Consider the following 23,258-nt stretch of genomic DNA (forward strand, 5'->3'; position numbering starts at 1 on the left):
GGAGAAAAAATAAGCTGCTCTGGTAGCCCCAGCGTCTGCTGATCACACACCACCCTGGGGCTGCAGCGCCGTCCCGCAGTCCCCACCAAGGGACATTGGCCAGGGGATGTTGGCTCGGGGCCATCAGCCAAGGGCCATCAGCTGCGGGATATTGGCTGGGGTACAGTGGCCAGGGGACATCAGCTGAGGTCCATCGGGCAGCGGGGAGCACGGCCCTGTCCCTCGGCGGCGGAGGGGCTGCAGGGCGGGACTGCAGGAAGCCGGGTCCCGGGGCAGGAACTTCCTTTTGTGAAACACCCGCAGCCCGCGGCCGGACGAGTGTCGCACAGGCGTCGCAGGCAGCAGCAGCCCAGCTGCGGCCACCAGCCCTTTCCTCTCCCAGCACGCTCTTGCTGACCCCTTCCATTGCTCTGAGCATCTCCTGGAGCCAGCCAGGAACAGCCGGCAGAACCCTGACACTGGTAGTGACCTCCATGTGACACTGGAACGGGAGGTGTCCAGCCCAGCCCAGCAGCCCCCCACCCCAGCTCACCCCCACACCGCAGCAGCCCCTGCACCATGACAGGGCCTTTCCCAGGGAAGAACCTGCTCTGCTCCCAGCCCCAGCATTTAATTGAAATCTGCAGAAATTACAGCACGTGTGTCTCCCCCACGGCCATGGCTGCCCTGTAATTCCAACAGCCTTGACAAGAGCTGACAGGGCAGTGCAGAGGCCTGTCCCCTCCCACGGTGACAAATGCACCCTCCCTAGTGCTGGGGCAGAGCTGGGCACCTGCTGAATCTGGTCCTGGAGGTGCAGCACCACATCAGTGAGCAGGGAGGGGACAGCTGGGTTTTGGCACTGGCTCACAGGTAGTTGTCCTCTTCCTCCTCCTCCTCCTCATCCCGTGCCAGCGCCTCAATGTCGTGGGTGATGTCGGTGATCATGCGATTGAAGGACTCGGACTCGGAGCGCAGGGACCAGCTGTCATAGCTGCGCACGGCCGAGGCCGACGTGTTGCTCATGCTGCGCTTGATGCGGCCAAAGCTGTCAGTGAGGATCCCGCCCTCCCGGATCCCGATGCTCTCCAGGAAGGTCTCAAAGTAGCCGATGTCTTGGTCAGGGATGAAGGGCCTCATTCCTGTCATAGGCACAGTAAACCTCGGAAGCATTGGGGTGCAATACCAGCCCCACTGGCTGCTGGCAGGAGGTTTGTCCCATCCTGTCCCCACTAAGCAACAGGGTCCTGACATCCCCTGAAGCACACCCAGCACCAGCACCGTGTCCCCAAGGGACACACAGACATCACCAGGGTGACACGGGTTGGCTGCGGACACTCACCCAGGAGGAGGAACTTCCTGCGGTCCCCGTAGAGGCGCAGGAGCTCGGTGCAGTATTCCTGCACCGGCGTCCCCAGCCGGTACTCGCGGAGCAGGATGGCAAACTGCTGGATCTCCTGTGGTGACAGCTTGTTGCGCAGCTGTGGTGACACGGGGACAGGTTGGTCTTGGGGACACTGGCAGCACACAGCTCACAGCCCACCACCCTGTGTCCCACTGCTGTTCTCTGGTGCAGGGGGCCTAGACCTGCCTGCTGCCCCCTGCCCCAGCTGCTGGCATTGCTGGCCTGCTGCTTGTCCCCGTGCCTGTCCCTGTGCCCTCACCGTCACCATGTAGTCCTGCAGTTGCTCCAGGCCCGCACCACTCTGGTCGCTGCCGCTGCAAGCGGTGGCCAGGCTGTGGTGGGAGCGGTGGAAGGAGGGTGAGGAGGTGCCGCTGTAATACGCTTCAAAGGTCTCATGGGAGCCATTGCTGTGGGAGGACACGGGTCAGTGGGTCCCTGTACCCCTCGTGGGCCCAGCTGCCCCCACCCACTGCACAGCATCCACCATCAGGTAGGGCTGGGGCATCACTGCAGCTGGGACTGGCACCCACCCAAAGGCAGGGGCACCCACCCAGGGGCAGGGGTATCCCACACGGGTCCAGTGGCACCCATGCCAGTCCAGGGCACCCTGGGGGAGGCAGACTCACAAGGAGCTGCAGCAGCTGTAGTCAGCATCGTAGCCGTATGTCCCATCTGTGCGGCAGCTCTCACCTGGGGAGGGAGAGCTGAGATCTCTTAGCAAACTCCCCACGATGTGTCCACGTACCCCCACCTCTCAGCCCCATGCTGTGCCCATGCACCCCCACCCATCAGCCCCATGCCACCCCGCTTGGTGTTCCTGCTCCTGTCCCCAGCCACTCACTCCTGCTGGAGAGCCAGGGCCGTGTGGGCGTGGAGGTGTAGTGGTACCCGGCGCGGTCCACACACTCGATGCTCTGGTCGCCGTAGATGATCTGGAACACCTGGCAGATGAGCGCACAGGACTCCTCGCCAGCATCCTGCAGCGGGAAGGAAGGAGGACAGTGAATGCCGGCGGGTGGGCAAGCGGGCAGTGGGTGGCACACACCGGGACCGCTCACCCTGTTGGGCACGGCGAGGATAATGAGGTTGGAGTAAGCGTCGGGGCAGGGCTCCTGGGGGTCCAGGGGGTTGCTGCCGGCGTGCCGCCGCTCCCAGCTGCCGAAGCCGGTGCCGCGCTCCCAGCTGCCGCCGGCGGTGCCGGCCCGCCGCCGCTCCCAGCTGCCGCCGCACGGCTGCCGCCGCTCCCAGCTGCCCGAGGGCCGCCCGCGCTGCCGCCGCTCCCAGCTGCCGCCCCGCCGCCGCTCCAGGCTGCCGCCCTGCCGGCCCTCCTGCCCGCCCCGCGCCGCCCGCCAGTCCAGGCTGCAGATCGTGTGCCGCCGCTCCATCGGGCCCCCGAGCCGGCCCTCCGGCCACGAGCCCCCCGCACGTTTCTCTGCGGGAAACGCCTCCGGCACGCCGGCCGGGGCCGCCTCGGGGTGCGCTCCGGCGGGGACCGGGTCCACTCCCAGGCCTGAGGGGGGCGGGGACAGGCAGGGCGTCAGGGCGGGGGGCTGCGCTGCCCACCCTGCCTGGCCCCCAGCCCCTGTCCTGGCCTCCTTGTCCCACCAGCCCAGCGGGATGCAGAGGGATGGCGGTGTGGGGTGAGGATGTGAGAGCCTCCGTGGTTTGGGGGCACCCCTCCGGGACTCAGTATGTGGGAGAGGATGGGACACGCCAAGACAAGGGCAACGCGGGATTTTGTGCTCAGACCGTGCTGCCGCCCTGATAGGCTCTGACACCCATCACCCGCCGTGCTCCAGCCCCCCGTGCCCAGGGGACGCCGACCACTCGGCTGGTGGCCCCCGGCCGGACCCCCGCACCGGTTTTGAGGATGAGGAGGTGCAGGGCATCGTCGCGCAGGTAGGAGGCCGCTGCGATCTCGTGTGTAGGGATTCGCAGGATCAGCTCCTCGTTGTCGCGCCAGGTGAGCAGGAGGCAGCGCGCCGAGAGGCTGAGGATGCTGTCCTGCTCTGGCGTCGTCTGCAGCGGCAGCTCCTTCAGCTGCTGCATGGACAGAGTGCAGGGCGGGGGCGTCGTGGGGCACCCGGCAGTGTGGGGTACCCAGTGCCCACCCTCTGGGGAGTGGGGACCCCTCTTACCCTGGCCGTGTCCAGCAGCTGCAGCACCTCATCCCGGCTGGAAGGGTTCAGGGAGGATGTCACCCATGTTAGATGACCTAAAAACTGTGGGGGCAAAAATCCAGTGCAGCTTGGGGAGGCTGGGGCATGCACCCTCTCCCCCCCCTTCCCCATGGCCCCAAGGTCAGGACACATCTCCCTGGGGTTCAAGGAGCCCTGCAGTTAGGGGGTCTTCCCTGCACTGCCAGCACACCCTCCTCCTCCCTGGGTGTTTGCCTGGGCAGGGAGGAGACCCGGACCCTTCTGGTCACTGTGTGTAGCTCTCAGCATGGTGTGGTGGCCTCATATCCCCACCCCAAGCAGGAAGTGACCTCGGGCACCTTTGGGGATCCCTTTACCTTCACCTCCTTTTCCACATAGTCGTGCAGCAGGATCTGGGGGTCGATCAGGTAGTCGGGGGGGTAGAGGGGCACGGAGTGCAGCGGGCGCCGATAGACACTGCTGCGGAGTGCTGCCCTCCGCGCAGCCTTCGGGAAAACCAGACGCTTGATGGGCGACACGAAGCCCTGGCAAGGGAACGGGCACGGAGAGGGGTCAGCACCGCGCACCCAACCCTGGCCCCCACACGCGGGGTCCGTGGCACCCAGCATCTGGGGGAGCGGGGGGGGGGGGGACAGCTGAGCACCTCTCTGCTGGCTCTTTCCACTATTTGGGTGGCCCCACTGCGCTGTGGGGGGGGTGCAGGGCCTCCCAAACTTGTGCATCTCACGCGCCCCCACCCTCCTGCCAGCCCTCCGGACGCCGCTCCCAGCCCCGCGCACCTTCTTGCCCTTCTTGGCCTCGCTGTCCATGGCAGGACGCGGTGCTGCGGCCGCCCCCACTGCCTCGCTCGGCGCCGCGGCGCTTTCCTGTGTCGGAAACTCCACCAGGATAGCTGGGATGTGAGTTCCTGCCTCTCCTGGGGGGTGCTGGGACTGGGCCGGGCCGGGCCGGGCTGGGCTGGGCTGGGCTGGGCTGGCACTGGGACTGGGACTGGGTCGGGACTGGGACTGGGATAAGGGCTGAGCTGTTACTTGGGCAGAAGGAGGGGCTGAAGTTGGCTGGGGTGGGACTGGGGCAGGGACTTGGACTGGTGCTGGTGCTGGAACTGGGGCTGGGGTTGACACTTGGACCAAGACTGGGGCTGGGATTTGGGCAGACTGGTTTTGAAGTGGGCTGAGATGGGACTGGAGCAGGTGCTGGGACCAGAGCAGGTGCTGGTGGTCCCTGCAGGACTCCACTTCGGAGCAGCCCCTGCCCCTCACTGCAGGGCTCTTTCCTGGGGCTGGGGCTGGTTCTGCTTCCCTGTGACCCCACATCAGCCCCATCCTCAGGGGGCATCTCTGGGGGCTCCCAGCCTTCACTGCCCACATCCTGTCCTGCTCACAGGGGGTCCTGGCACTGGGAACGGCCCTGGCACTGGGAAGAGCACTGGCAGGACCCCACACATCTGCACCCAGCACCCCGTCCGCACAGCTGCCCATGGGGCCAAAACCCACTGTGGGTCTGGGGGTCGGCCAGGGATCGGGGCCCCCAGCAGGGAGGAGATTGGCCCGGCAGTGGCCATGTCCGGCAGCTTCCTCCCCGGGATGCTGCATCCTGCCTGTGCACCCCTTCCCTGCCGGCCACCACACCAGGGCCACTGGCACCAGCCAGGACCACCAACACCAGGCAGGCAGCGCTGCTACAGCCATCCTGCTCTGTTAATGACATCCCCGAGCACCCCGGGACAGAGAGGAATCATCCTGCCCTGCTTTGGAGCCCCAGCCATGAGCTGGAGGTGCCGACAAAGACAGAATCCCACAGGCAGGGCTTATTGAAATGAATTTAATATCTCATGTTGCAGCAAAATTAAAAATATACAAAAAGTTTGTGGTATACAAAAAAGTCTCGGGACGGACCCCGGCCTCCCGCTCGCCCCCGCCCACGCCGAGGGTCCCAGAGAAGAAGGTGGCACACAGAGTATTTACAGTACGTGACAGCAGCCGCCGGGTCCCAGCGCTGGGGGATCCAGGGATGTGGCTGAGACCCCGCGGCAGCCCCTGCCAGAACGAACTTCCCTCACTCCCTGAAGCTGGAGCAGCCCTGCTGCAGCCCTGGGTGACAACCCCAGGGACCAGAACCCCACCCCCCCCCATCCCCAGTGGGAGCTCGAGCACCCCTGGAGCTGTGCCCATCCTGGCCCCCGTCATGCCCCCTTGTCGTCCCAGGGAGCAGGCGCTGCCGTCCCGGTGCTGCCGCTGGCAGCAGGGCGCTGGGTTTGGCTGCCCCTGTGGCACAGGCTGGGTGGAGGGCAGGGGGGGTGGCCCGGGGCAGGAGCGAGACTGAGGGCTTCCCCCCAAACCCCACACGTGGCCAGACTCCTCTTCCCAGAGCAACCCAGGGATGAGGGTACCGTGGCTTGAGTGCATAGAAAAGTGTCCCTCTGACCCACCCGTGTGGCCCTGGCGTCCCCACACAAACCCCGGCATGAAGAGCATGGCGGGTGCAGGTCACCCCAAATGGCGTCTGTGCCCTGGGATGAACAGGGAGAGGGGCTGGGGCAGGGGGAGCCCAGAGGGGCTGCCCCGTGCTGGCACAGTCCCCATGTGGCCCATCCCCAGATCCTCCGTGAGCCGGACCAGTGAGGAGCTGCCACCACCTGGGCACTGTACAGGGGCTGCGGTGACACTGCTCGACGCCTGCAGCGGTGAGCCCCCAGACCAGCCTGGCACCCCTGGCTGCTGCCCCCCCCCCCTTCCCTGAGGAAAAGAGACCTCGCCCCAGAGCCGCCCCACGCCCGGGGCTGCCCCAGCACGACCAGCACACACCGCCGGGGGCTGCCCGTGACGGCGGTGAGGGAAGGGCGCGGGTGGCGGGGGCCCAGCCCTCTGCCCAGCCCCTGCCACGCTCTGCACCCTCCTCCTAACGGGTTTCCAAAGCTTCCAGTTAGCACCAGTTAGCACCAGTGACCCCAGCGATGGCCAGCCCAGCCTGCTGTCACCCCAGCTACCAAGAAATGAGAAACAAAAGCAACGTGATGCCACCGCCACCACACACCCACCCACCCCGGCCGTGTCGCAGGGCCGGGCACCCACACTGGCCCTCAGGGACCCCACATCCCAACCATTCCCAGGTGCAGCTCGCCCATCCCACCCCTCCCATCCTCTAGTGCCTCACACGGTGCCCCATGGCACAGAGGGGCTCTCAGTGCTGCCCACGCTCCCCAGCCCGGGCAGGGCTTGGCACTGTGGCTCGGGGCAGCCAGAGGCCGGGACCCTGTGGAGCCAAGGTGGGGGCACAGGGGATGCGGGGAAGGCACAGGGGCCGCGGGTGCAGGGGCAAGGGGCTGGAGCAGCACAAGGCTGGGGGGTCCAACAGCTCCCCTGCCCTGCAAACCCCTGCCAGCCCCTGCACACTGACACACACACACACACACACACATGCACACAACCCCCCCGGGACAGTCCCGGCTTGGGGGCACAGGGTACATTCAGCACAGCCCCTCCTAGGGGGCCAACGGATCCGGGCAGGACCAGGGACACATTCAAACCCGGAGCCCAAGCAGCCCCACTCCTCTGGGGAGGCAGGAGCAGGCGGGGGCAGGCGGGGCAGGACAGGGACAGGCACGGGAGAGGCAGGGGGAACACAGGGTGAGGTCAGGGGAGGCATGGTCCCAGCTCAGGTTTATACTGGGGAGCTGGAGGGGGCTGATGCTGATGAAGGAGTGAATGGAAATGCTCCTGGATGGGAAGTGATGCCAACCCAGGAGAGGAGAACGGCTGGGGGTGAATCCCACTTTGGGGAATCCGGGGAATGCTGACGGCCCCACACACACCCTTCAGTGGTGCCAGCCAGGCCCTGCCACCCCCGGCCCCAGCGGAGGTAGAAAATGTCACACAAAATGTCACCATTCAGGTGAAAACAAACCCGATGAGATGAAGCAGTTCCTGTGGGGATGGGGGGGAGGATGGGGCGCAGCCATCCTGGCCACAGCTGGGGACCCAACTCAGAACCAGGGGTGCAGGGTTTGAGCCCACCCACGAGGGCCCCCCCAGGCCAGGGTCTACTCCCCACAGGATAGTGGAGACCCCATGGAGTTGGAGACATGGCTCAACCCTGAGCCGGGGGGACTGAGGATGGATATGAAGGGGCTCACTTAGGGTTGGTGTGGCAGAGTGTGGGGGAAGTCAGACACATTGGGGGGGACTGGATGGACCCCGGCTGTCCCTGCCCCAGCTCCCTGGGGGTGACAAGCCCCATGCACACCCCAGTGCAGCTATGTTCCATCCTCACGGCTCTGCCGTGGCACAGGAACCTGTGTTCCCATGTGCTGCCCACTGTGCCCCACCATGCCCCACCGTGCCCCTGGCAGCTGCCAGCCCCCATCCCAGGGTGCCCCCGGTGCCCATCCTGCACCACTGTTAAGGGCCATTGCACCCACCGCCTGGGCTCAGGCACCGGTGAGGTATTTTGGCAAGGACGAGCCCTGGAGGGCGTGGGGGCGGCCGCCGTCGGGTGGGACGGGTGTGGGCTGCGAGAAGGCAGCGCGGGGAGGGGATAGCACCAAGAGACCTCCCCGGCCACCGCCCGCGGGGCGCTTGGCATGGCGACACGGCAGCGCCGGCAAACCCGACGGAAGGCAAACAGCTGCAGAGACGCAGGGTGGCCTGGGCGGCACCGGGGCTCCCGCCGCAGCCTCACGCTCCCCAACCTACACGGTGGTCTCATACTCCAGCACCTCCTGCGGGGCGCCGGGGGTGCGGTACTGCAGGCGTGGGGTGGTGGGCGACGCGTACTCCAGCGCCAGGATGGTCTTCCGCAGGCGCCGGTCGATGAAGTGGGCATCCCAGGCCGGGTACTTCTTCCTGGGCAGGTCAATGCGGATGACGGGCCCCTCTGTCCGCGGGGCGCGGGCGGCCGGCGCCGGCGGGGCACAGGGTCTCACCTGGAAGACGGGCACGCAGCTGTCCCGTTCCCCCGGCGCCCCCTCCCGCTCCCCCCCTGTAGTCCGCGGCAGCGAGCGGGGGGGGCTGGTGACGGCTTCCACGGGGGACCCCGGCACTGGGGGAGGCTCCTGCCGGAAGATGCAGCCCACAGAGCGGTGGCTGAAGATGGGGCCATTGGGGTGCAAGAGGCAGTAGTAGATGAACATGAAGAAGATGCCGAGGGCGAAGCTGGAGCTAACCACGCAGACGAGGATTAAGGCGTCGAAGTCGGAGGTGGTCCTGCGGTCGTAGTACAGGAACCAGAGGATAGTGAGGGCGGCGTTCTCCGACAGCGTGATGATGTAGTAGATGCACATGCGGTAGCGGCTCCGGCCCTCCTTGACGTTGAACCAGCAGAAGATGTAGATGATGCCCACCACCATGTTGTAGATGATCTCCTCCCACTTGGACATGCAGAAATCCGTCTCGCCCTGGATGATCCAGAAGGTCATGATGCACCAGTGGGTGACGATGAAGATGCCGAAGTAGAGCTGGAACACGGAGGCGAAGAGGGCAAAGGCGATGGCACGAGCAGCGATGGTGAAGAGGTGCCAGAGGATCTGCACCACGGCGCCCTTGTAGGACATGGGCATCTTGTCCTCCCGCGAGTCCCGCAGCACCTTCTGGTAGGACGCGATCATCCAGGCCAGTGAGACCAGCGAGGCCGAGGCCGAGAGTCCTGCAGGGAGCGGCCATGAGAGCCCATGGAAGCCAGGGACCCCCCTCCCACCACCCTGTCCCCTGTGAGGGCTGTCCCTTACCCTGCAGAGGCTCGATGCTGTTCTGCTGCACCATGATGCTGAGCTGCAGCACGAGCTGGGGCGCGCTCTTGAGGAAGGCCTCCAGCAGCCGCAGCATGCTGATGTCTGCGCTCTCAAACATCATCCGCCAGTAGAAGTGGCGGCGGCGGTGCTCGGCCTGCCACCGGCTCTGCAGCCCCAGGTACAGCGTGCGGAGGTACCTGTGCGAGGCAGGGGAAGGGTGAGATGAGCCCACGCTGCCAGGTGAGCTCAGCCCGCTATACCCACACCAGGAATGCCCTGTGACTGCTGCCAACCTGTTCCTGCTGATTTGGGACCGTGGAAAGCTGCCTAGGCTAGGGTGCCCGGGGATACAGGGCAGCAGCAATGGTGAACACAGCCCTGTTCCATGCTAGGGCTCCGATTTGGGAAGGGGCAGCTTGTGCAAAGCCAGCTCAGCACCCCAGAGCCCCAGGCCATCACCCCGCTGCCCACCCAGCCCTACAGTACCTACCCACCCATCACCTCAATCCTTAACCCCTCATGCAGGGTCTGGCTTCCCCCAGCTGAGGATCCACAGCTCCACTCTCCAGCCACCCAAGGATTCAGGGTGCCCCAACCCAGCACCACATCCAGCTACTTCTCAAAAGGGATATTTTGGTCCCAGTTGGCACAGAGCCCACCCTGCTTCTTCCTGCCCCAGCCAGGATGGAGGCACCAGCTGGTTGTGCCATGCTGCCCGCGGGAAGCTCCCGGCACTCATGCCAGTGTTGCCTGGGCTCTTGGCAGGGCTGCGGGCGCAGCCACATGCTGGCCCCGGCCATCTGGTCATCGGCCGGGGGTCAGCGGAGGTGTGCGTGGCACCGACGCAGGCCTGGCTGAGTCACCGCCACCAGGGACCCTCCCCACGGCATCGGGCCAGATCCGGCACCGCAGGAGGGGACGCAGGCCTGGCCAGGCAGGGCATCCCCGGGCAGCCCTGCCTGCACCACGGCCAGGGCTCTGCTGGCAAGGAGGAGAAGGGAGCCGGATGAGGAAGAAAACAGGTGCAGCAGGAGGACATCAGGCCATAGATTCCTCCCAGTGAATAAAATCCTCTGGCAGAGCAACGGCTTCTCCATCAGCTCCAGAATGTGCTGCCAGACAACTCCATCAGCCCAGAGCATGGGAGAAAGCCTGATCGCAGCACTTTCAGCTCATCCGTCAGCAGGAGGAGGCAGGAGCCAGCCCTGCTCCCACTGCAGGGACAGCCAAGTGCTCCCACCCCAGGGCTGCACAGCCTGGAGAGCACAGTGAGGGCCATCAGCTGGGGCCACCGAGCCCTCAGGACACCCTGCAGCCATCTGCTCTACCCTGCCAGCCCCACTCCCAGCCCTCACTGTCTTCTCTGTGCTGGTGTCAAAGTGACGTGTTAACCTCCACCTCGGGGGCAGCACCTAACTTTAGCCTTTGCTGCAGCCTGTCCCTCACTGCTCGGGGAGAGGAGAGGCTGTGGCCACCCAGTTCTGCATCCCAGTGCCACCTGCTCACGGCAACCAGGTCAGCACTGCCATTGTGGCACCACCACAGCCACTGCCCCTCAGAAGGGCCCAGTGTAGGACTTTCCTCGCTGGTGGGGAGCAAACCAGTGAGCAGCCCAGGGGTAGAAGGTACAGCATAGGGGGAAACATTTGGGGAAGTGATGTAGAGCCCTGGCTGCTGTAGGGCGTCACTGCTGTCCCAGGGTGCCCATGCCTGAACCAGGCTTGGGAGCCGGTGACCTCATCCTGTCCTTGTAATTAGTCTTGATAATTGGGCTCATCAGCACTGTGATCCCACTGTCCATGTCGCAGAGCAGCCCCTGCACACACACTACAGAGCCCCCAGCCCTGGGTCCTGCACCGTTCAACAAGTGACCCGTGGCCTCCCCAGCTTTCAGCAAGGGCACAATGATCCCTCTGTCTCTCCACCAACTCCATAGGTCTCATTAAAATGAGATTTCATCTCCCATCAACTCGCCCGAATGAAATGTTGATTCTTATTTGTTCTGCATTTGATCATCCCGTGGTGTTTCAGCCCAGTGAGCGATCCTGGCACTGCCAGCGCAGCGGGCGCTCCCCAGCCCTGCGCCGTGGCAGCTGCACGGGAAACACAGAATCAATCACTTGAAAAAAAATCATTTAATTTTCAAAAAAACTGATGATGAGGCAGAAACCGACAGCGAGAGCTCTCAGGGCTAATTGCTCCCTCCTTTGTATTGCAAAGAGTGATCCAACAAAAACCCTGCAGCAGGAACTTGGTGGCTTGGGTGGGCATTGCTTTTGTCAGAGCCCCACTACAGCCAGATTTATCACCAGTGTCACCATTTGCCCCCAACTCCCAAATACTGAGCCCAGTTTTCAGGTGTTGGAAAAAATGAACGAGGAGAAAAGCCCAACACTGGTTACAAGCAAATCTGCTAATCATCATCCTCAGATGGAAAAGGACAAGGGACCCTCTGGTCCCAGAGTGAGCAATAGGAAGTGTGATTTTCCTACAAGATAATTTGGGATCTCATCCCTTAATCCTGTATTTAAACAAGGAGAAAATTGCTTCTCTGTTACAGCCATTTTAATCCCTCACACATCCTACCAAGCCAGGTCATCAGGGAGAGCTGCACATGTGCCCATGTCACCTCACTCACTGTGTCCCACTCCCCAAGGTGTCCTGGGTACTTGGGGTGGATGGAAGTACCTGAGGGCATTTGTGCTCAGGGAAAGGCTTGGTCTGGCCCTAAAAACCCCTTGTCCTGTGCACCAGGGCCAGGTGGGGACCCCCAGAACCGGGTCCTGCAGCAGGACAAGCTGATACCCCAAAGCTGGGTGCTCGCAGGGCTGGGAGGGATCCTCTCCCACACAGACAGAGCAAAGCTCCAGGGAGCAGAGTGGTGGGCAAACCTGCAGGTCCCAGCTCTGCCATCCCTCATGAGCCCACCCAGGATGTCCTTGCCCTCCTGGTCTGCCAGCAGACTGGCACCAGGACTGAGGGGTGGCACTGGGTCCCCAGTCCAGCAGATGATGGGGGTACACAAGCTGATGGGGGCTTTCAGGAAGAGAGGGAACCAGAGGTTTGGCCCCAGTGATCCCAGGCAGCCAAACCACATGTGAACCTGGGCTAACACAGGCACAGACAGGGCTGTCCCCAGCCCAATGGGACCTGCAGCACACCCTGGCCAGCTGCCAGCCCACAGAGGTGGCAGGGGACCCTGACATGCTTCTGGGCAGGAGGCACACTGGCATGCGCAGCACCCCTGCCCTGCAGAGCTGCTTTGGTGAAGAATCTGGGGACTTTGTGAGTGGATAACAATTCCTGAGCTGCAAAACCATCCAAGCATGGCCCACAAGCACAGTGGTGGTGTGGGACCAGCTGGGGACAGGCCCATGCTGCTGCTGCTTACACAGGCACATGGTCATGGCACCAGCAGCATCTCCAGAGACCACCCATGATGGAGTCTGTGCATGTGCACCATGAACATACCAATGACAACTAACTTCAACAGCTTTAATTAGGGATAACCACAGAGCCAGTGCTCAGAGCTGCTTTTGCAGGTGGGAAGCAGCTCTTTTTTTAGGATTGGGGGTCTTTATCACAGGTGGGGCTCAGGGCTGTGCAGTGAGGTTGGTAGAGGTGAGATCTGCAGAGGTGAGGAAGGAGGCAGGTAAATCAGGAAGGGGGAGATGTTTGGCAAGGGGCACAGTGCTCTGACCAGGGAAAATCCTTTCTTTCACCTGCAGCATTTATCCAACACTTCTCTAACTGCCACATCCTCCTGTACCGGATCCAACCCCTCTAATGGGTTTAACAAACTGCATTTAACTGGTCACCCGGACTAATCCCAAATCCAGAGATTAGAAAGAGCCTCAGCTGCTGCTTGAGACCAACATGTCCTGGAGGGTGAGTGCTGAGAGTTACCGCTTTAATTGGCTTAGGAGTCTCCACGGCGCAGCCGATCCGAGAGCGGGACTGACACTCCCAGGAGCAAAGCCCCCGGCTGCGGCTCAGCTCCAGCTTGGGCCGGGATCAGGTGTGTCCGGCTCACGCCAGCTGCAGGCAGGGCCAGAGAGCTCCTGTCCTCTCCCTCACCAGCTCCCCTCGCACACTGAAGCACGTTTTACACCCACCCTGCAGCCAGATTACCCTGAGAGTGGCCTCGTTGTCAGGGGGATGGGGGAGGGCAGGTGTGTTGGCAGGTGTGCTGGGCACGGCAGACACTGCACTGTCAAACAAAGTTAAACACCCCAGAGCATCCCAGAAGGAGCAGCAGAGGAATGAACAAGCAGACACCAACAGGGATCGACCGGAGAGCCTCTACTACAGCACTCAGGAGGGGAAACAGGATGGAAACCCGAGCCGGGAGTGCTGCCGGCTCCATGCATTGTTCCGGGAATTTGCCATTGTCTGCCCTCCCGGCACCAGCTCCTCGAGAGCCGCTCGGTGCCAGCGCCCGGCTCTTCCCCAGTGCCTGGGGTTGGAGCTGGGAGGGCATGGGGCTGGGTGCATGGCACAGAGGAGGAAGGTGCCACGAAAGCATCACCTTGGGCATCTGGGGAGTCTGCAGAGAGGCAGACGAAGGGCCTTGAGCTGCCCCAGCTGGTCTGTCTGCTGCTTGCCCTGCCCACACCACCAGCCTGTCCCCAGGACTGGGATGGGGCAGCGGCAGAGCCTGAACAGGCTGGGGACCACCAGCGCCTCCTTGCCCACCACCCCACAAATACAGCAAGATCAGGACAAGAGCCTCGAGGTGTTCAGGGCCCAGCATAAACACTTCACACCCCCAGGACCACACTGCCATGGCCAGGCAGGTCCCCAGCAGGCCCAGCACCACCTGGCAGCACGGATGGCAGGGCTGTGGCACCGAGCTGGGCTGCAGCTCCTCACCCACACCCACAGCTCCTACCCACAGCTGGGGGCTCTTCCCCACCACCCATCCTGCTGGGGCTGCAGAGAGATTGATCCTTGTGCTTTCCACAGCTGCCTGGGCCCCTGCTTCACCTCTCCATCCCCACCCACTTCCCTCATGCCCTGCCAACCCCTCCTGAGGTCTCCGTGGTGTTATTCCCACCCATGTCCCTGCTGCACTGTGCCGCTCCCTCCAGGCCCCGCCTGGCTCCATGACCCCCATGTCCCCCCTCTCCCCGTACCTCCAGACCTGCCCGAGCTGCAGCAGGTGGATCAGGCCCTGCAGCAGCCCCATCCAAGCCCCCTGGACCCTAACCCCCAGGTACCCTCGTACCTCCAGACCTGCCCCAGCTTCAGCAGGTGTGTCAATCCCAGAAGCATCCCCATCCCCCAGCACCCCTATCACCCCGATACCTCCATGCCCTCTACCCACACACCCCCTGTACTCCCATACCTTCCCATACAGTCAGACCTGCCCCAGCTGCAGCAGGTGAATCAGGCCCTGCAGCCGCCCCATCCCCCTTGCACCCCCACCCCTCAGGCACCCCCACGCCCCAAGTACCCCCGTACCTCCAGACCTGCCCCAGCTGCAGCAGGTGGATCAGGCCCTGCAGCAGCCAGACGCAGAGGCGGCAGCAGCCGCGGGGGCCGCTGTCCTTGGTGCCGCCGCCGCTGTCCTTGGTGCTGGCGGCGAAGTCGTAGACGAACCACCTGAGGCTGAGCATCTGCACCACGAGCGAGGGCAGCAGCACGAACAGCAGCGTCAGCCCGAACCACCACCGCTGCCCCCGCACGTAGTAATGGGCCGCCAGCCACAGGTCCGAGGCACCGTCCGCGAAGCAGACGAGGAGCGCGCAGAACACCCAGCACCCGTCCCGCAGCCGGTACCGCCGCGCCGGGGGCTCCGCGCCCGCCTCCCGCCGCCCGCCACTGCCCTCGGGGCTCTCCAGCAGCACGGCCGGGCCGCCGCCGCCGCCGTCCGACTTCGCGGCCATGTTGTCGGGGGAAAGGAGGAGAAAGGAGGGAGCGGGAGAGACTTCCGGAGGGATGGAGCCCGCCCCGGCAGCGCCCGCCCCCGCCGGCCTCGCCCCGCGCCCGCCGACACCGGTTCCCCCCCGGCCGGCGCCGGGAGCCCCCGGCGGGTCCCGCCGCTCCCCCGCCGGAAGGGGCAGCCGCCCCCCCCGCCGGCGCCGCGGGGTCCCGGAGGAGCGCTCGGTGCCGCTGGGCGCCGCCCCGCGCCGGGAAGGGCAACCGGCCCCTCCCCCGACCGGCCCCCACCCCCCGGGTCCCCGCCGGCAAGGACCGCCCGGACCCGCCGAGCACCGCACGGTGCCAGTGGGGACCACCCTGCACCCCACCCCGGTCCCGGCGGAACCACGTTGTCCGTGCTGTCCGACCACCCCTTCCCAGCCCACCGAGGACCGGAGCTTCCCGAGAAGCTCCTGGGCGGCCCCGCGGCCCCCCAGCCCCGAGGCTCAGCCCAAGCAAGACCCTGCCAGTGGGTCTAGGCTTGGCCTGGGCCAAGGAGATGTGAGCCCCCCAAGGTTCGGGTGGGTGGAGGTGTGGGTGCCTGTTCTCCCCTTGGGCTGAGACAGGACCACAGACCACCAGAATCCTGCCCGACGCAGCCAGAGAGGGTCCCAGCCGGGACTGGCTGGGCTGGACCTGAGCCCTGCTTTGGAGGGAGAGTCCTAGAATCACCGTAGAATGGTTTGGGTTAGAAGGGACCTCAAAAATCAATCTGTGCCAACCCCTTCCCACAGGCAGGGACATCTCCCAATAGACCAGGTTGCTCGAAGAAGGTGTATCCTCTTTAAAAAGACCAAAGATGGGGTTTTGTAGCAGGCTTTTGTTGTTCCTGAAATGAAACTCGTGAAAGAGTTACATGTTGCTTGTGAAAATAAGTTACACGTTATTTATCAGCCTTGGGAACGTCCCTGAAAGTGAAGTACCAAGGCCACTGGAGTCTGGCTGCACAGGAGCCCTGATGCTGAGCTGCTCCTCAGCTCTGCCACAACACCTCTCCTCCGCTTGTTGCCCGTGCGAATTTGGACACAATGTGTCTGGCAGAGCGAGGGGCTGTACCCCCGGGACGTGTGCTCGCACGGGGAGCAGCTCTGTGCCGGCATCCCTGGCACTGCTGGGAGGGAAAGGGCTGCGAGGGAAAGGGCTTTCTCTCCTTTGTGGTGGGTCTCCAGGGAGGGTGACTGCATACAGGCAGCTGCCTCCTGAAAGCAGCCCCAGCCCCCAGCCCACGGGGCCGGGCTCTGGCTCTGCGGCTCAGCCCCGAGGCTCGGCCTGGTGCATCTGCCTGCGGAGGAGCCTGGCTGGAGCCTGGCCCGTGGTCAGCACACTGTGGCACACAGAAAGGGGGAGCGTGTTTGATCCCGGGAAACACGGCCAACTTCCAAATTCTGCCTTGCAGGGCGGCCAGAGGGATCAGCACAAACCGGGGGTGGGGTAAGCCTGGATTCCTGGGACACAATCCGGGGGGTGAAGGTGTTACTCAGCACAAGGGAGTGGCCGGGCCCTCGGCGAGGCTCTCCCCGTGCTGCATGTATTAGCATCAATAATGAAACGCCTCACCTTGAGATGCTCCTGACAGATCCCCTCCACAAATGCCTGCCTGGGAGAGGGGATGCTCCCAGCATCCCAAAGCCCGAAGAAAGCAGCCTTTCATCAACAACCAGGCAGGGCAGTGCCCCTTCCAAGCATGGGATCCACTGGCCAGAGCCCGTCTCAACACCTGGCCATCCAGACCTCTTTGGGCTTGGTCCCTGGTCAGTCTCTGTCTTGGCTGGGTGATGGAGCAGAGACCACGTTGCCATGACGGTGGGCTCACCGCCAGGGAGAGGGGACTTGGAAATCAGGGAGACAGACCCACCTTTCTCCCCTGACCCTGAAACATCCCCTCTGAAGCAGCAGTTAAAGATCCACAGCCTGAGAACATGGAGACCGTGGTTTGAAGTCTGATTTATCTTAACAACAGGCCCCAGCAGCCACATGAAAGGAGAAGAGAGAAAAAAACCTTATAAACATCCCCGAAGCTTCCTGTGCAGCTGCCAGCAGGCAGGGAGGGTTTCTGGCTGCATACAGAAAAGGGCTGCAAGGAAGAAAAAGGAGCATGATGAAACCAAACCTGCTCTTTGCACAAAACACACAGCAAAGCAAAGCAGCTCCCGGCAGCGGACGGGTGGCTGCTCCCTCTGACTGCGCAGTTCCCAGGGGAACTGGTCCAAATGGACCTCTGGTTCCAGTCTGAATCCAGCTTCCAAGCAGAATGTCTGCCCTTGGCGCTGGCTCCAGGAGGAGAAATCCACGATGATTTGTGGCTGGCTCAGAGCTTGGCTGGGGAGAGGCCGCAGAGTGCAGCACCAGCCACTTCTCACTGCCCTGAGAATGTTTTCCAGATGCCCATGGCTTTGTGATCCCTCAGCTGCAGCTTCCCCCATGCCTGTGCTGAGCTGGGCCCCACCTTCCAGGGAGAGCAGCCCCCGCCCTTCCATACAGCCCAACATTCCTGGCAAAACCCTGCCTTCATTGCACTGTCATTGGCAACCCCAGAGTCACTGCTTCCTTCCACTGATGCCAGGACACAGTCAGCCTGCTCCCATCCCTGTTCCCATCCCCATTCCCATCTCATCCCATCCTCATCACCATCCCTATTCCCATCCCCATCCCCAGCCCCATTCCCAGCCCCATCCCCATCCCTCCTGCCCAGACTCTGAAAGCCCTCTCTGCATCCTGCTTTTTCAGATCTCCAGCCAGCTGCTCCCACTGACAAATGAGCATTTCCCAGCATTGGCATCCAGCCCCAATCCCAGTACATTTTCTGGTTGATGTCAGGAAGGAATCTAACCCGAGTGCAGATCATTCCCAGCCCTTGCTCCCACTGCCCCCCTGAAGCCACTGTACTTCATTCAGTGCTGCTGCAGACAGAGATCTCTGTTAACTGAAACAAATGACCTTATGGGATTAGGGCCAGTAATCTTCCAATCTGGGTAATCTCCCTTAAGGGATTATTTGCCCATGGAGGTGTGGTGACCACCAGCCAGCCACTGCCTTGCTCCCTCCATCCCTGTCCCCTGAGGTCCCCATCTCCAGCAGCCCAGAGGGGCCACAGCACTGGGGTCACCACCTTTGGGGAGCTCCTTGTCTAATGAGTCTCATGAAGTGCATGTGCCAGGGCCCCCAAGTGCTGGGGCTCCTCCTCTCCCCTGGCCCCTGTTTGCTGCCTCAGGCAGGTCATTGGGGCTCCCTCTCTTCAAAGCACTGATCCAAGACAGACCAGAGGTCCCTCCAGCATCAGGGAATCAGCAGCTGAGTGGCACAGCCAGGGTGGCAGAGATTGCCAGCTGGGGACAGGGCTGTATTTGGAAACCTGAGATGCTCTTTCAGGGCTCTGTCCAGAGTAGGGACATGGGACATGAAAATCCGTGTGTGGATTCCCTCGGTGGGCTCCAGGGACCCCTTTCCCACTGCAGAGCGCACACGGTGAGGATCTGCCAGTCCTCATCATCAGTGCTGGCTCTCCCTGCATCTCCCACACCCCATCTTTCCAGCTCTTCTTGCTCATGGCTGGGTGGGGCAGAGAGAAAGGGATTAAAAGCATTTTGAGGTGTAATATATTTCCCTTCCTGCAGGCAGGGTCGTTCAGGGCAGCAGATGGATGTGGTGCCCTGCCAGAGTATTCCCGGGACCAGCCCCTGCCTGACACAGACTGGGGGGCACCGGCGCTGGTTGAGGGTGAGTCAAGCTGCCGAGACCACAATTGGCTCCACTCCCTGGGGATGGCAGGTTCTGGACGCTGAGCTACAGATGAGCCACCAGCTGCACGAAAGGAAACCTGAGCTCATTGCCCCGCACTTTGAGTGCCCTTTATTGCCTTCTGGGATGAAAAAAGGACAGAGAGGCCACCTGATGCTCCAAGGACCCAGCTGCCAACAGCGGTACCGTGCTGGGAAGCAGCGAGGAAGAGCAGACAGACGGTGGTGCTGGGGGCGAGGGGAAGGGCTGTGACAAGTTATAAATAATTCACACACAAGGGGACCAGGCAAGACAGGGGCTCTCAGCCCCCTGTCCCTCCGGGCTGTGATGAGCGGGGTGGGTTGGGCCCCGGCTGAGGGGTCAGGACCCCTACTCTGGGGCTCAGCGGCTCATGGCCACACCGAACCCTCCATCCTTTTGCCGGCCGGAGAGTCCCGTGGGGATAGAGGCATCCCGGAGCCAATCCCGGGATCGCTAGTCCGCACCAGGGACGAGATCCTAGGCTGGCGCCGGGCCGGCGGGCACCTCCCTCCCAGCCCACGGCCACTCACGGCCCCTCTCGCGACCCCGGCCACGCGTGTTCGCAGCCCCGGTCGGTCCCCGCCGCTCCGCCCTCACCGGGGCCGCCGCGACCCCGCGGTCCCCGAACCGGGGAGCGCTCCCGGCAGTGGCCGCGAGAGGGCGCGCTGCCCCCGGGCCCTCCCGCCGCGGAACCCTCCTGCGCGGCTGCGGCTGTGGCCCGGAGCCGAACGGCAGCGGACCCGGACCGGACCCGGTGGAGGCCCCGGTGCCGGCCCCGCTCGGCCCCGCCATGGCCCGGGACCCGGCCTTCGTGCTGCGCTACCTGGCCGAGGTGGAGGAGCTGGCCGAGGACGTGCTGGCGGCACGGCAGCAGGTACGACCCCTCCCCGGCGGGCCTCCCCCGCCCCGCTCTGTCCCGCTGCCGGTAGCCCCGAGCCGCGGCCGCTCCTGCCTCTCTCGCTCCCGTTGCAGATCGTGGACCTGGACGTGAAGCGGAACCGGAACCGCGAGGCCCTGCGGGCGCTGCAAAAGGACCCGGAGCCCGACGGTGAGGCCGGGCTGGCTGCGCCCACCGTGACCTCGTGGCCGCGGGTCGGGGAGCGGCTCCGCTGACAGCCCCTTCCCTTCCCTTCCCTTCCCTTCCCTTCCCTTCCCTTCCCTTCCCTTCCCTTCCCTTCCCTTCCCTTCCCTTCCCTTCCCTTCCCTTCCCTTCCCTTCCCTTCCCTTCCCTTCCCTTCCCTTCCCTTCCCTTCCCTTCCCTCCTCTCCCCCAGAAAAGGCCATGGTTTGCTTCGGGAGCATGTTCATCGAGCTGCCGAAGGCGAAGACCCGGGAGATGCTGCTGCAGGGTGAGGTCACCCCGAGGATTCCGTGTAGCTATAAGCGTTTTAATAAGCACCGTAATTAACAAGATGTTGGCTAAATTAAAGGAGTTCTGCCCAGGGATGGGCTTTGAGGTGCCCAATACCTCTCGAGAGGCTGATTCTGGCCCGTGCTGTGCCCTGGGAAGCACATGTGGAAGCTGCTCGGCCCCACGGGTGGTGGAGGGCAGGGTGGGACCCTCCCGGGAAATTGAGCCTTCATCCCAGAGCCCACCACAGTCCTCCTCACTCCCGCCTCTCTTCCAGACCAGGAAGAGCTGGATGAAGAGATAAACAACCTCCGGAAAGAGCTGCGTGTGAAGGTCAACCGGCTCTATGAAGCTCAAGGTAAACGCTCCCACTCTGGACCTTGCTCAGTGCCTGGGAGCCCACTCGTGCATCAGAAGGCTCCAGAAATTCCTTAGTTCCGTGTGCTTCTGCAGCCTCTTCTCCACCAGTTTTGTGTGTCCCAGCAGCATTGTCTGTCTCTGTGTGGAGCTATCCCCCACCCCTAAACCCCCTCTGACATTGTGCTAGGGTGACCCCATTTTGGCTTCCAGGGCTGTCCCTGCCCTCCCCACAGCCCCTCTCAAGTTTAGCATGAAGTGCTTCACTTCTTTTGTGGCAAAATCCTGATTTTTTCCAATGTCTTCTCTCAGGTAAACCTGAGCTGAAGGGGTTTAACCTGAATCCCATGTCTGCCGAGGAAATGAAGCTCATCAACCGCATCCTGGAGGGCTGAGGTGGCCATGCCATTGTGACAGCGTGTTCGGCTGTCACTGTGGGCTCATGCCTCAGTAGCCACAGTCCTTGGGATTTACAGGACATTGGTGTGTCCAGAGCCCACCCAGGTGAGGGCCCTGGGAATCGTTTTGCTCCTTAGTTACAACACTGCAGTTTCTTTGGATCACAAACCCTTTCCTGCTCTGTGCTGGAACTCAGGTGGCAGAACCATGCTGGATACAGCGCTGGGCAAAGGCCGATGGCTGGGGTGCAAGTGGGATCATTAAAATCGGAGCAGTGGGACATTCCTGACTCCATGTGTATGTTCCTTGTTGGGGGTTTATATGAGCTCTTCTGGGGTTTGGCTTCAGAGCTGGTCCTTTGTCACGTTGGGAACAGGAGTAGGAGGGATTGGGAATCCTCCACATGCCTGAAGCACAGAAGAGGAGTTGTGCACACCCGTTGCATTCAAACAAAGCAAAGCTGTACATCTGAGGCATGTCAGGAATCTCTTAGGATGTGTAGGGAGGGGCAGGAGGCAGCATCTTTTTAGTCTCGATGGGAAAACATGTTCCACTGTTGGAAGGCAAGAGACGACAGAAATGAGGCTTTCAGGACTAGATGAAGGGATAAAACTTGGGTATATTTTAAACAGCCTGAGGAGAGCTGAGCAGGAATAGTCACTGAGTTTGTCTTGTAGTAAAAGGACAATTGATGTAACCAGCAGTAGTTTCTGCAAAGGTTTTAAAATTTGATGTTTTCTGCACTCCCCCCTCTGAATGTGCTCCCCCAATTGCTTAACTTAGTCAAGAGCGTAAGATTTAAAAAAATTAGTGATAATTAGTACAGGACTACAGTGAGTTTGATTTTTTTCTCCGTACAGGGAAGTGTCTGGGTCTAGCCAAGCCCTTAATTTTTTTAACTTCTCTAGAGATATTTCTGGATAGAGTTTAAGAATTGTAAACATGACTGTTGTCCTTTCTCCAGCCCTGAGGTTGCTCACCTGTTCTGCCAAATCTTGCAAGAGTAACAGAGCTGGGCCTGGTCCCTGGGCTTGGTCCCTTGCTCTCTTTCCTTTTCCCCAGCCATGAGAACTTCAAACACAGCACCACCATTTCCCTGGCTCCCTGACCACCTTCCAACTTAGCAAGGCCTTCTCCTGCCCTGGCCAGTTCTAAACACGCTTCAAATTACACAGAGTTCCAAAAAATACCCATATCAGACCCCTTAGTTCTGAGGTGTGATTTCTTTAAACCAAAAAGCCCAACTGCCATTGCTTGGTCTAACTTTTAAAATTCTGCTGCTGACACTACATACTCTAAATGTGTCTCTGTCCACTTCAGGCTTACATTTCAGATACACAGACTAAAAATAACTGACTTACTACCTAAACTGTCTTGCCTGGAGCTTTTTCAGAAGCTTGCTTGTCTCGTGGGAGCAAGAGGCAGCTCACAGTGCCACATCTCAGTGCTGGAGCTGCTCTTACATAACCCGTGTGGTGCAGCCAGTCCATGTCTCCATAATGTGATGGCAGGGTTATTTTTACAGTCTCATGGCAACAGGTTTTCTGCTCTGACATGTTTCCATAGTAGTAGCAGGAGGAGGATCAGGTGCCTGCCTGCCCTAAAAGCTTTGTTTTGCTGTGCAGAATGTGTTTAGCCCCTTTGTTTTCTCACACGGAACAGAACTAAGCTCTGCAGTGCAGAGGGCCAGCTGAGCAGCCAAGCATCCCTGTGTCAGCTGAAATACCTCATTCCAGCCCACTGCAGCTTCCAAACTGGGAAACTCTCAGAAGCAAGGGAGCCAGTGCCTTGTACTGAGCCTGTGGTATCCAGAGAGAAGTGGGAGCTGCTGCTGCCCAACATGAGGAGAGAGTGAACTTCATCCATGAGGGTCTCTCCCTCCAAGCTTGGGATCAGCACCACAGTTTCTGCTATGCAGAGAGATTCCTGAAAAGCTGCTTCAGTTGTTTCTTCACAGCAGCCACAATGAAAACATGAACAGACAAGTTACACATCACCTTCCTCTTCCTGCCTGTAGAGGCGAGGTGATGTTTCACTTTCAGGTGATGCTGTGCTCGTGTGTTGCTAGTTAGAATCCACAGCCAGAGGTGATTGTAGACACACTGAGGTGTGCATGGCAAAAAGTACAATGTGTGTCAGCTTCTCCAAGCGTGGAGAATCCAAGCACTGCTTCCTATCAGTAAAATACACAACTAGCTTC

At 61.9% G+C, this 23,258-nt stretch overlaps 3 protein-coding genes across 4 annotated transcripts; 1 reads left to right on the forward strand and 2 right to left on the reverse strand.

Annotated features, from left to right (window-relative positions):
• Nucleotides 1-594: 594 nt before the first annotated feature.
• Nucleotides 595-4,432, reverse strand: CCM2L (CCM2 like scaffold protein). Its single transcript, XM_048322308.1, has 10 exons — nt 4,323-4,432; nt 3,900-4,067; nt 3,523-3,606; nt 3,244-3,427; nt 2,443-2,894; nt 2,226-2,361; nt 2,011-2,074; nt 1,644-1,791; nt 1,322-1,460; nt 595-1,121 (listed from the first exon to the last, which is right to left on the reverse strand). Exons 1-10 carry the CDS (start codon nt 4,350-4,352, stop codon nt 847-849), a joined length of 1,680 nt encoding a protein of 559 aa, XP_048178265.1. The 5' UTR covers nt 4,353-4,432; the 3' UTR covers nt 595-846.
• Nucleotides 4,433-5,353: 921 nt separating this feature from the next.
• On the reverse strand, nt 5,354-15,200 carry XKR7 (XK related 7). Its single transcript, XM_048321717.1, has 3 exons — nt 14,735-15,200; nt 9,269-9,468; nt 5,354-9,186 (listed from the first exon to the last, which is right to left on the reverse strand). The coding sequence occupies exons 1-3, from the start codon at nt 15,157-15,159 to the stop codon at nt 8,234-8,236; spliced, it is 1,578 nt and encodes a 525-aa protein (XP_048177674.1). The 5' UTR covers nt 15,160-15,200; the 3' UTR covers nt 5,354-8,233.
• Nucleotides 15,201-19,648: 4,448 nt separating this feature from the next.
• PDRG1 (p53 and DNA damage regulated 1) lies at nt 19,649-21,340 on the forward strand. 2 transcript variants are annotated; one of them, XM_048321718.1, is made up of 5 exons: nt 19,651-19,826; nt 19,925-20,000; nt 20,226-20,300; nt 20,580-20,660; nt 20,972-21,340. In XM_048321718.1, the coding sequence occupies exons 1-5, from the start codon at nt 19,743-19,745 to the stop codon at nt 21,052-21,054; spliced, it is 399 nt and encodes a 132-aa protein (XP_048177675.1). In that variant the 5' UTR covers nt 19,651-19,742; the 3' UTR covers nt 21,055-21,340. The 2 variants fall into 2 exon arrangements, with proteins under 2 accessions (XP_048177676.1, XP_048177675.1); XM_048321719.1 differs by lacking the exon at nt 20,226-20,300 and having other exon boundaries at nt 19,649-19,826.
• The last annotated feature ends 1,918 nt before the right edge of the window (nt 21,341-23,258 follow it).

The sequence above is a fragment of the Corvus hawaiiensis genome, chromosome 17 (genome assembly GCF_020740725.1).
Source record: "Corvus hawaiiensis isolate bCorHaw1 chromosome 17, bCorHaw1.pri.cur, whole genome shotgun sequence".
Taxonomy (NCBI): domain Eukaryota; kingdom Metazoa; phylum Chordata; class Aves; order Passeriformes; family Corvidae; genus Corvus; species Corvus hawaiiensis.

What these genes read in the sequence shown, in the direction of transcription:
- CCM2L (XM_048322308.1), bottom strand. Translation starts at nt 4,352, where the DNA reads ATGGACAGCGAGGCCAAGAAGGGCAAGAAG. An exon ending in CCTCCTCATCCTCAAAACCG is followed by an intron (nt 2,895 to 3,243) that starts GTGCGGGGGTCC and finishes CGCCCCCCTCAG; the next exon opens with GCCTGGGAGTGGACCCGGTC. An exon ending in TCCTCGCCGTGCCCAACAGG is followed by an intron (nt 2,362 to 2,442) that starts GTGAGCGGTCCC and finishes TTCCCGCTGCAG; the next exon opens with GATGCTGGCGAGGAGTCCTG.
- XKR7 (XM_048321717.1), bottom strand. Translation starts at nt 15,159, where the DNA reads ATGGCCGCGAAGTCGGACGGCGGCGGCGGCGGCCCGGCCGTGCTGCTG. An exon ending in CAGCTGGGGCAGGTCTGGAG is followed by an intron (nt 9,469 to 14,734) that starts GTACGGGGGTAC and finishes TGCCTCGCACAG; the next exon opens with GTACCTCCGCACGCTGTACC. An exon ending in CAGCATCGAGCCTCTGCAGG is followed by an intron (nt 9,187 to 9,268) that starts GTAAGGGACAGC and finishes CGCTCCCTGCAG; the next exon opens with GACTCTCGGCCTCGGCCTCG.
- PDRG1 (XM_048321718.1), top strand. Translation starts at nt 19,743, where the DNA reads ATGGCCCGGGACCCGGCCTTCGTGCTGCGCTACCTGGCCGAGGTGGAG. An exon ending in TGCTGGCGGCACGGCAGCAG is followed by an intron (nt 19,827 to 19,924) that starts GTACGACCCCTC and finishes CTCCCGTTGCAG; the next exon opens with ATCGTGGACCTGGACGTGAA. An exon ending in AAAGGACCCGGAGCCCGACG is followed by an intron (nt 20,001 to 20,225) that starts GTGAGGCCGGGC and finishes CCTCTCCCCCAG; the next exon opens with AAAAGGCCATGGTTTGCTTC.